At 37.4% G+C, this 12,417-nt stretch overlaps 1 protein-coding gene across 2 annotated transcripts in view; it reads right to left on the reverse strand.

Moving 5' to 3' along the window:
- Positions 1-12,417, reverse strand: part of Vwa8 (von Willebrand factor A domain containing 8) — a 463,242-nt gene that overhangs the window by 162,564 nt on the left and 288,261 nt on the right. For both annotated transcript variants that reach the window (XM_004650767.3, XR_006636125.1), the window contains exon 26: positions 10,398-10,549. In XM_004650767.3, the coding sequence (XP_004650824.2) occupies positions 10,398-10,549 (152 nt within the window). The remainder of the gene's footprint in view (positions 1-10,397; positions 10,550-12,417) is intronic.

A 12,417-nucleotide genomic window follows, 5' to 3' on the forward strand; every position in this document is an offset into this window, starting at 1 on the left:
CTCTTATATATGGTAGGCATACCAAGTTTCCTAGAATTCTTAACTTTTTAAAGTGAATTATTCTGAGTCTCATTTCAAGATCCTTCATTATGTCACAATAAAGGAAAACTTAAATAGGAATGAAGAGGTCTCTAAAATGATCCTTGTTGGGCCAGAATTCTATACTAATATGCCTTTTGTCTAACTTCATTTTGGAATATGGCCAAAAGCCAATAATGTGAATGTATTTTATCAGAACTAAAGGGATGGGGAAGATGGCTCAGCAAGGCACTTGCTTGCAAAGAAAGCCTGACAACTTGCGTTTCTTACTCTCTTTCTCTTTGTTTTTCAAGGTAGGGTCTCACTCTAGCCCAGGATGATCTGGAATTCACCATGTAGCCTCAGGGTGGCTTTAAACTAATGGTGATCCTCCTACCTCTGCTTCCCAAGTGCTAGGATTAAAGGCATGCACCACCATACCCAGCACAGGTCCAATTCTTCAGTACCAATGTAAAATCAGATGCACAAAGTGGTACATGCTCTTAGAGTTTGTTTGCAACAGCAAAACTCTCTGGTGCACTCATATTCTTTCTCTCTCTGTCTTTCTCTCAAATAATTAAAAATATTTTTAAAAAGTAAAGTAAAAATTTGTGGGAAGAGCCTGACATATGTTTTTCCCACCCCTGCAGAGATTGACTGAAGTCTCTTGGTCCCCACAATGAGTACAAATAACTCCACAAAAGACCCTCAGAATTGGGGTGGGGAAGAGGGGGTCTATGTGTGCAACCTTATAAAAAAACAATAAATTTTTAAAAAGAATTCATGATATGTGTGTGTGCATGTGTGTTTGTATGATATCAAGGTCAATGATAATTTCTGCATTGATTTCATATAATCCTAAGGTGCTTTTTTAAAGTTTTATTTATTTATTTATTTACTGGAGAGTGAGAGAGGGAAAGCAGCAGAGAGGAGAGAGAGAGAGAGAGAGAGAGAGAGAGAGACACAGAGAGAAAATGGGTGTGTCAGGGCCTCCAGCCACTGTAAACGAACTCCAGATGCACGTGCCCCCCTTGTGCATCTGGCTTAAGTGGGTCCTAGGGAATCGAAATGGGGTCCTTTAGCTTTGCAGGCAAACATCTTAACCACTAAGCCATATCTTCAGGCCCTAACGTCCTTTTAAGCAAAAACAATCATCAATTTTCAGGATCCAAATAACTCTGCTTCAGAAACTGTTATTAATCCTTAGCATTACCATTAACAGTCTATCATCTATCTGTCACCTATCTATCTAACTCATCTCTGTAACTCATCTATCTTTTATTTTTTTGTAGGGGAGAGGAAATGATTTATTTTAGGCTTGTAGAATCCAGAGGAAGTTCCATCATGGTAGAAGAAGCTGGTTCACTCCAGCATGCATTCAAAGCACAGAAAAAAAAATCACAAAAAAAGTTGCACAGGAAGGGGTCAAACTGGCTCCTTACATATCTAGAAAGGCTAAATTTAAGATCCACTCTACTCCCAGTAACATGCCTCCTTCAGCAGTTTCTGGACACTTAAATAGGAAGGTATAACTTAAATATTCCTGAGGCTATGGAGGGCATACATTTTCATTCAGACCATCATATTCTGCCCTTATACCCATAGACTCATGATCATCTCGCAAGGCAAACTATACTCAGTTTAACTTACAAAGTTCCCATAGTCTTCACCATCTTTAACATTATCCAAAAGTTCAGTTGGGCTGGAGAGATGGCTTAGCAGTTAAGCACTTGCCTGTGAAGCCTAAGGACCCCGGTTCGAGGTTTGATTCTCCAGGACCCACATTAGCCAGATGCACAAGGGGGCACATGCGTCTGGAGTTCATTTGCAGTGGCTGGAAGCCCTGGCGCGCCCATTCTCACTCTCTCTCTCTCTGTATTTGCCTCTTTTTCTCTCTGTCACTTTCAAATAAATAAATAAAAATGTACAAAATTCAAAGTTCATCTGAGATTCAAGATTGTTTCTTACTATGAGCCCTTTAAAAATCAAAATCAGCCGGGCGTGGTGGCGCATGCCTTTAATCCCAGCACTTGGGAGGCAGAGGTAGGAGGATTGCCATGAGTTCAAGGCCACCCTGAGATGACAGAGTTAATTCCAGGTCAGCCTGGACCAGAGTGAGACCCTACCTCCAAAAAAAAAAAAAAAAACCAAAAAAAAAAAAAATCAAAATCACAGTTACATAATCTAACACATAAATTAATAGAGTGAACATTTCCACAGTAAAAAAAAAAAAAGAACCATTATAAGGAGGGACTAAACTAATGTAAAATTAACCAGTAGGCAAACATTCCACATGTACAGGTCCAATTCTTACATCCATATCCAGAGATGACGTCTGTGATTTTTCAGTTTTGCCCTTCCAGCTGGGTGGATCAACCAAGGGAAAACTTCAGCCTAAGCCAGCAGCTCTTTTTAGCAGCCCTTACACATGCCTAATATATCTAAAACACTGGGTCTTCACTGAAAACCACAGTTCATCTTCACAGCTTGATACAGAGGCTACACATAGCCTCCAAACAGGGATTTCAACTTTGATTCACTTCTCACACCTCTGTAGCACCTGGAACAACCTCACCTTCATAAAATGGCATTACTAGGCCTCAACATAGGAATTTCAACCCTGCTTCACATGCAGCCTATACACCTCCTCGAAGCAGTTCATCTTTGTCATCTACCTCTTACTGATAATTGACTTATCCATCTATCATCTACTTACCTACTTCTTCAGTTTTGTCCCTACTTTTCAACATAGGGAAGTACATAATGTCTAAAAATACATTTTTGTTTATGTATACATACATGTACATTATAGGTTTATTGTGAAAATTATTTAAATCCACGTATTGAAAATGTCAAGAAATGTACTTGCCACATAGTTACCCATAAGTGTTTCTGTTGCCAACATCATTATTATTTCATTGTATTTTTTACAATATTTTACAACATATATTTAAAATTATATTTACAAGTAGGTTATTTACATTCTACTAGAGATGTATGAAATAACAATTCTTTTATTTTGAGAACTATTAAATATAAAATAGTATATATCACTTAAAATGAAAGTTGAGAAAATAGTATTGATTTTCTTCCTTTAAAACAAAGGTCTCCAGCATGGTAGATCTCATAAATTATTCTGAAAATCATCTTTTAATTTGGAAGTATTAATATAACAGCATATTTATTCTTAAAAGGAATTATGGGCGGGCTGGAGAGATGGCTTAGTGGTTAAGGTGCATGTCTGCGAAGACTAGGACCCAGGTTTGATTCTCCAGTCCCATGTAAGCTAGATGCATATAGTGGTACATGTGTCTGGAGTTCGTTTGCAGTGGCTAGAGGCCCTGGCATGCCCATTCTCCCTCTATCTCTCTCTGCCTCTAATACATAAATAAATAAAAGTAAATCTTTAAAAAAGAAAAGAAATTATAGGGGGCAAGGAGTTGGCTCAGTAGATAATGTGTTCCTTGCCTAAGCCAAAGTATCTAAGTCTGATGCCCAGACCCCATGTAAAATGCCAGATGCCTGTGTGGCTTCTGTAACCCCAGCACTCTTAGATGTGGGGGGAAACAGGGAGCAGAGATATTTACTGAAAGATCTCCTAGAGCACAGCAAGGAACAGTAGAGACAGAAACTCTGTCTCAAATGAAATACAGGAATGACCCAACACATTCACAAACATTAACACACACACACACACACACACACACACACACACACAACTTGAGAAATAAAAGCTAACGTGAGAGAAAATTAAACAAACCTTACTTAGAAAATGTATCTATTACTAACTAGCTTATATTAAACTATGGTTAACTATATTTATAGGAGATAATTATATGCTTTTGGTAGGATACAAATACAACCATGGTTATCTCAGCTGGTTATTTCTTTATAGAACAGACAACACAGAATTCAATTCAAATCCCAAAACCCTCAGGAAATCCAAGTAGAAAGGGACAGATGCAGTGTTGAGGTCTAGGCAATCAATTCTGATTCCAGTATTAAGATCCGGGAATACATTTGGAGCAGAGGAAGAAGAACTACATTATGATCACATCCAACAAAATAAAATGATCACCAAACAAAACTCACTCTAAAAATAACAGGTTTGGTAAAGATTCATTAAGTCAGTCAAGTTAAATTCTCATTACAATGGACACATAAAACCTTGTCAGAGATCTAGAGATAGGTAACAACCCTGCACTATTTAGGAGAACATATGAGAAAAGGACAGAATCTCTCTTTGGGGAAATTCACCACTCCTAAACACTCAGAGTACATTCTGATCTCAACTGTAGAACCGTACACCAATAATGGCTTAGTGTCATCTTTGTGCCATGCAAATGTTCCCAACACATCTATCTTATTTCCTTTTTAGCTACATGCAGTAGGTAGCCAAACTATGCTTCCATACACTTCTTGAGTGTGGTCATACTCATCTTGCTATAGACTCAATGTAATTTTGCTTCTTTCTAATACAGATGATGGTTAAATCGCAGAACAAAATAATTAACTGATTATAACAGGCATTTTCCACTCATGGTAAAAAGATATTAAATAGTCACTAAAACTTTATTTATTATTATTGTTAGTGGTTTTTTTGTTGTTGTTTTGGTTTTTTGTTTTTCGAGATAGGGTCTTGTTCTTGTCCAGGCTGACCTGGAATTTACTACGAAGTCTATGGCTGGCCTCTAACTCACAGTGATCCTCCTACCTCTGCCTCCTGAGTGTTAGGATTAAGGGCATGTGCCACCACACTTGGAATACTGAACCATTTTTACTCTTCTTCCTTAAGAATCAGGATCCAGTGAGATTTTTCAATAAATAAACATAGTCCCTATCCAGCCAAGTAGATGCAGCTACAACTCATTTAGCCAGAAGTCTAGTAGAAAGACACCTAGCAAAAGGCCTAGAAGAGCTAAAACCAAATCTTGGACTGTATGGGATAACTTTGAATCTTCAGAAGTCGATATAACTATTATTAGCATGTGGTTCCCTAGTGGAGGAAAGGAAGTAAAGGTTGAGAATCCTTCATCTGAGATGCCTGGGAACAAAGACATTTATTTTCATTAAAAAATATATATATATATATAGGGCTGGAGAGATGGCTTAGCGGTTAAGTGCTTGCCTATGAAGCCTAACGACCCTGGTTCGAGGCTCAATTCCCCAGGACCCACGTTAGCCAGATGCACAAGGGGTGCATGCGTCTGGAGTTCGTTTGCAGTGGCTGGAAGTCCTGGCGTGCCCATTCTCTCTCTCTCTGCCTCTTTCTCTTTGTCTGTTGCTCTCAAATAGATAAATAAAATAAATAAAAAAAATAAAAATATATATATATATATATATGTATGTGTGTGTGTGTGTGTGTGTGTGTGTGTGTATATATATATATATATATATATATAAAATGTGTGTATACATACATACATATATAATACATATTTTGGGGCTGAAGCCCAATTCCAATTGTTATATTCATTTGTTTACTATATAATTTATATATATGTATGTATATATGCATACATACATAATATGTACTTTGAAGATGAAGCTTAGCTCTATATATTAATTAGTTTCCTATATAATTTTTTAAAATAACCTGAAGGTAATTGTATTGTTATTGTTGTTTTGAGACAGGGTCTTATGTAGCCCCTGGCCTCAAGCTTACTATGTAGCCAAGAATGGCTTTGAACCCCTTGATCCTCCTTCACCTCTCAATTGCTGGGACTATATACCCAGTGTCCGAATGTGATATTATGGTCTTCAGTACAACATTGATTGGACTACAGCTCATCACATTAGTTCAGGTATAGAATGCTCTACCCATGGCATCATTTCTTGGCATTCAAAAGCTTCAAAGTTTGGGACATTTGGATTTTCAGATTAGGAATGCTCAACCTGTATGGCTTCTTATAGAATGCTTGTGCTGCTTTGGCAGACAAGAGAAACATCAAGAGTATGGTAAAGTGCGAAAGATGGTAGGTAAGCAGGAGACCAATGGATGGGCTGCAATGAAGATAACTCCACGTTCTATACTGGAGCAGGACAAAATTAGTCACATCTCTTTTCACAAAGTTATTTCAATGGCTCCCCTTCCCCTAAAATATCCTGATTTAGGTAGCAAATTATATGATGACGTTACCTATAATAAAATGTTCTCATTTTACCAGCAGGAATTCCATTTAGTTAGGTAACTTATCCAAATTCAAATGACCAAGGTGGAACTTTGTACTCTATAAAGGCAGGGCTCTGACTTTTCATCTGTCTCCCTATGTTTGACTCAAGTATATAGTTTAAACATTTGATTAGCTATCAAATTCCAAGGCCATTATCTTGTTCACTTTTTTTTTTTTTTTCCCCTGAGTACAAGGCTGGTAATTTGATGAAAATAGTCCTATGGAACCTTCTGATTTCACTGAAGGGCAGTAAAACATCACTACTTTTGAGCTGCTGAAGTTTTTGGAATTTGCATATTAAGAAAAAATGCCTTGAATGATTATGAAAATTATTGCCTGCTATCGCCACCCCACAGGAAAATTCACTCATCCTCCACATCTGTTATGAGTTCATTTTTAGCTACATATAGTGAATGGACAACCAGTTGTTCCAACCCCGTTTTAAGCATGAGTTCAACCATCTTGTTTCTAGGCTCAGCATACTTTTTGCCTCTACTCACAAGTACTAGGGTTAGAGTTAATTTTCCATGGCAAATATTAATATGCCATGACAAGAACATTTTAGTTCATAACTGAGGAGGATAGTAAGTAAGTTAACACACTAAGCTATCATCCTTGGAAAATGGTCTTACCAACTAATATATGTTTTGATTTTTAAAGTTGTATAAGAATACTGAAAATTTATTTTTGAATCATAAGCCTGATTTCCATGAAGCCAAAATTCTAATTATCTAAATTTTTTAACCCCATCTTATTTCCAACTGAAAACAAAGACAGTTGATAAGAACAAACTAGAGAACATGAATAGTAATGGAAGCTTGCATGTTGAGGACATACTGTAGATTTCTTTAATGTAAGATGTTATAATATCCTAAGTTACTGATTAAGTTTCATAATGTCAATAAGGATTACTGATCAAACACTAAAATAGTATTTTATAGAAAAATGTATATATTAGCAACTGACACTTTCTGACAAAAGATTTCTCATTAATAATATGAAATTTGAGGGAAAATGGTTGAACCTGGAACAGATCATTCTCAGTGAACTTACCCAATCACAGAAAAAAATTCGACACATAGTCTCACTCATCTACAACACCTAACCTGAATCTACCCAAGATACCTTACATACCCAGCAAGCACCTCATGGACTAGACAATAGGATGGATGGGGAGGGCGGGGAGGGCATTGAAGGGTAGAAAACAGTAATCTGGACCCAAACGGCAATGGTACCATAAAATTCTACTTCCTAAAAGACAGACCAAATAGCTGAACCTTCACTAGACCCTTACAGGAAACACCTGAACCACAAGACACTGGAGAGGGTAGGATCAAGACTAACCTAAATCTTCTACATCTTCCCTCCCTCCCTCTCCCTTTCGCCCCTCTATCTCTCTCCTCTCTAACTCTTGTATATTAGTTATGTTTTTCCTCAATTTCTTAGTGGGCACTGACCTATAGCCCCCACTATCAGCTTGGGGCTACCATCCACAATGAGCTTTTGATCAGAGAAACCTACAAGGTTTCCCAAAACAATGACAGACTTCTGTCAGAGTACTTGATGACCCACCAAAGACCAGTGGTAAGACCCTATTGCTGAAGACTCCATACGCAGCTGACACGTAAAATGGAATGGCATAGCTAGAAGGCAGGAGAGAGTCAGTCCCCAGACAGTCAGTGTGTCTAGTGCCAGAAGGCGCTACATGGGCGACTGGGGGAAATGACCAATATCTGTCCAAGCAACTTGTTGTCTAACCTAATTAGCAACAAATAACCTGATGCGATGCCCACACAAGTGCTATAGTAGCACACAGCCATGGTGGGGAACCAACTGCTCTTGATTTGGCTAACTGATCCCCTCAGTGGTACAAGACCCATAGCTGGAGCTGGGAAACAAGTCAGAACCATACCCAAACATAAGCCCACTCTCCAATATCAAGCTACCATCAATCATGGGCTACAAGAGGGCCTACACCTATCAAACTCTCTATCAAAAAAGTGATTGTTATCTCAATTTTCCGGGTGCTAACTTACTCTCCGTTGGAGAATCTGCTTCTCTTTTTCAGATAGATGCAGATCCTAAGTAGAGAGCTGCCCCAACATACCTCAAAAGGGGCCCGACTGAAACTAAGGACAATTGGTGAAACAAGCAAGGGTGATGTTTTCCTGTGAGCCGGATACCAGCACAAAGGGGAAGGAGACCAACACAGAGAAAAATCAACTCCTACCAAATCAGAGAGCCAGAGCCTCAGAGGCCCCCAACACCGTAGCACTGAAGCAGACCAAAAATGAACCCAACATAGCTCAGGGAAATTTTGCGGAAGAGGGGGCGGAGAGAATGTCAGAGTCGCATGTTGGGTCATGATATGCAGAGACATTTATCGTACCAATAACTGTGGGCTAACTCTACAATGCATGACCCATTTACATCAACAAGAAGGGTCCAATGGGAGGGGGTAGATCATAGATGAGCCTAAACAATGGTACCAAACTGCCTATATTTGCTGAAAAGAAAACTAATAAATTAAATTTTAAAAAAATCTAAAAAAAAATAATAATATATACCAGTGCACGGATTTTTAATTTTTTAAAATTTTTATTTATTTATTGGAGAGCAACAGACAGAGAAAGAAAGAGGCAGATAGAGAGAGAGAAAGAATGGGCATGCCAGGAACTTCAGCCACTGCAAATGAACTCCAGATGCATTTGCCACCTTGTGCATCTGGCTTACTTGGGTTCTGGGGAATCGATCCTCGAACCAGGGTCCTTAGGCTTCACAAGCAAGCTCTTAACCACTAAGCCATCTCTCCAGCTCCCCCCCCACCACCTTTTTCTTTTCTTTTTTTTTTTTTTTTGAGGTAGGGTCTCACTCTAGCTCAGGCTGACCTGGAATTCACTATGTAGTCTCAGGGTGGCCTCAAACTCATAGTGATGCTTCTACCTCTGCCTACCAAATGCTGGGATTAAAGGTGTGTGCCATCATTCCTGCCTGCACTGATCATTTTGTGCTTTTATCACAAAAAGGAAATATTTGTTTCTATTTAAGAAATTCTTCATATTATTGACATTTTAATATTTTTGGCTTCTATTTTTAAATAGAAATTTCTATTATGAAGTTTCTATAATGACTTCAAAGAATATATGCACTTGAGAAAAATAAGTAGACTCATCAATTTATGTTGAACAACTATATTCTAAGTACTGTCTCCTATCAGAGAATAAAGCCGAATAATAATTTAGCTTAAGAGTAATGAATACTCCTTGTGAATTTATAATTTATTATATTTCTAGACAAAGACAGCAATAGATGCAATGTCAGTAAATTATGCATTTAACAAATCACTTCCCAATGAACTTGCCATGACTTAAGTATTTCTAGTAAACTCTGTCAACTATCTTCTGATAAATGACACATTCAGCTTGGGCTTATAAAAGGTAGATCAGCCCACATGAAATGAATGTTTTTTCTCACTACCACTTTCAACTATGAAATGAAAGTTAGTACCCTTGGGTTGGAGAGATGGCTTAGCAGTTAAGGCACTTGCCTGCAAAGCCTAAACTTGCCTGAAAAGCCTATGAACTAGTGTTTGAATCTCCAGGTCCTATGTGAACTAGACACACAGTGACACAAGGGTGCTCATGCATCTGGAGCTCATTTGCAGTGGCTGAAGGCCCTGGCACACCCATTATTTCTCTATCTCTCTCAAATATTTTATTTTAAAGTTAAAAAAGAAAGTATCTTCAAATGTACATTAATATGATTATAAATTTAGAAAGCTATCATAAAGGAAATCTAAATGGTGACAGAAACAAGAACATCTTAGCAAAATATACATTATCTTCTTAAAGTTTCCATGTTTGTGCACTGACCTTGCATTGGATTATCAAATAATGAGACCCATAATAACTCAACAAAAGGACAGAGACTATTATGGAAACAAATATTTCCCTTTATTTGATTGTAGTACATCTACTCATGGGATGCTCATAATATTTAAAATTATCAATTTACAGGACTATATTTTATGTTATTTAGCTGAAATCCAGCCAACAAATATTGGTATATATTTGAAGAGCTCTACTCATGATGAAGAGTGATTTCCACACCAACTCAGTTTAGAGTAGAGTATAACAGAAGATTAGAAATCAGCACTTAAGAATCAGAACAATGTTCAAGATTATATATCAAAAGGGGATTTCTTACTCCTTTGCCAGCTGCACATTGGTAGGCTTTGCTCCCATAGGTATCCCATATTTGTGTAAAGTGTTGATTAAAATCTCCCTCATGTCGTTGTTATAGGAATCAAAGTCAAACACATTCCGAACCACACTGGCGAGGCCTTCCGTAGGAAATTTCTGTATTGAAAAAATGTTCTTTATTACATGAGATAAAGTACACAACATCATACAGATTTAGAAAACTGACAGAGCATACTGCACAAATGAACATTAGCAGAAGTGTACTAGTCTTGTGAGATAACTAGGTAGTAGGGATATGTCCATTTTTCTATTTTTATTTATTTATTTATTTATTTGACAGAGAAAGAGAGAGAGACTGAGAACGGGCATGCCAGGGCCTCCAGCCACTGTAAACAAACTTCAGACACGAGTACCCCCTTGTGCATCTGGCTAACATGGGTATTGGGGATTCGAACCTAGGTCCTTTGGCTTTGAAGGCAAATGCCTTAATTGCTAAGCCATCCCTCCAGCCCCATTTTTCTATTTTCATGGTTACTGAAATAACAAAAATATTTTCATTTTAAAATTAATACTAGAAATGGAGGAGGAGTTCTTTCTTTCAGAGGTTAGGGCAGGCTCAGTTCCTGCTGTGCAGTAACTGAGTGCTCCTGCCTGCAGAACCTCCTGCTGACTGCTGCTGTATTTACCATAGCCAGGCTATGGAAACCAGCATAGATGCCCGCCAACAGATGAATGGATAAAAACATGTGGTACATACACCCAATGGGGACTTTATACAGACAAAAGGATAATTGAAATGATGTCTCATGCAGGAAAATACACAAAACTGGAGATCACCATGTCATGTGAAATGTTAGAATTGTATGTTTTTGTGTATTTGTATTTAAGTTTAGATTCTACATATGAGGACATTAAAATAGAAGGACGAAAAGAAGGGACAGAAAGAAGTTAGAAGGGAGAGAAAGTCATGGGGGAAATAAAGACAAAATACCACATCTTCTCTCATACAGAACCAAGATATACACACACATATATGACAGGAAAGAAAGATAGCAACTACGTGGGGGTGGGGGGAAAGGAGAGGATCAGAGAAAGAGGAGATGAATGATGGGGAGGGAAATGGGAGCAAGTAAGAGTGACATACAATGATATCTCTGTATGAAAATCTCATAATGAATCTCATTGTTCTGCACTCTAACTTAAGAAAATAATTTTAAAAAGGAACATCAGATGGACCAACTTAAAATACTAAGTAAAAGAGTGACTATCAACACAGGTATCTCTGGAAAATCCGTACTTTAGGCACAAATGAAAAAAATAAGACAAAAGAACAAGAAACATCAGGAAGGAGAGCATAAGTAGTGTTGGAAATAGAGAACTAGGGAACAATGGAGATAAGGAAAGCTAGAGCCACTGCAGCTAAACATACACTGGGCTAGTTCCTGAATGGTGTTTTCCTGAGGTGCTGGTGTCCAAGTTGGTTCACTGGGCTTATCATAGTTTTATAGGTAGAATGAGGCTTTCTTCTCTCAGTTATATTATATGCATATATGTGTGTGTGTATGTATTTATAATATACATTTGTCTATATATAGCATATATATATATATATAGACAAATAACAACTGTATAGATTAATAGAATAAAATGAGGTATTCCTACATTATATGATATATCTATCACTTTGCATGTTTATTTTCTTATGAGAATGCACATTTAAAATATAATCTATTAGCCACTTTGAATATATCTGTATATATTATATATAATGTACCATATTATATACCATATATATTATGTACATATAACATAATGTATATATTATATATATAATATGTGTGTATAGATACACACACATTATTACTACTATAGTTTATGTATAACAGAACTCAAAAACTTACTCTTCTTTGTATAATCAAACTTTGAACCTTTTTAAAAAAACTTCCTCATTTTGCCTTCCACCACCAGAATTCTAGTTGTTCTTCTAGAGTCTTTTTGGAGGGAAATGATGGGGAAGAAGTCAA

Source organism: Jaculus jaculus, chromosome 3 (assembly GCF_020740685.1).
Source record: "Jaculus jaculus isolate mJacJac1 chromosome 3, mJacJac1.mat.Y.cur, whole genome shotgun sequence".
Classification (NCBI taxonomy): domain Eukaryota; kingdom Metazoa; phylum Chordata; class Mammalia; order Rodentia; family Dipodidae; genus Jaculus; species Jaculus jaculus.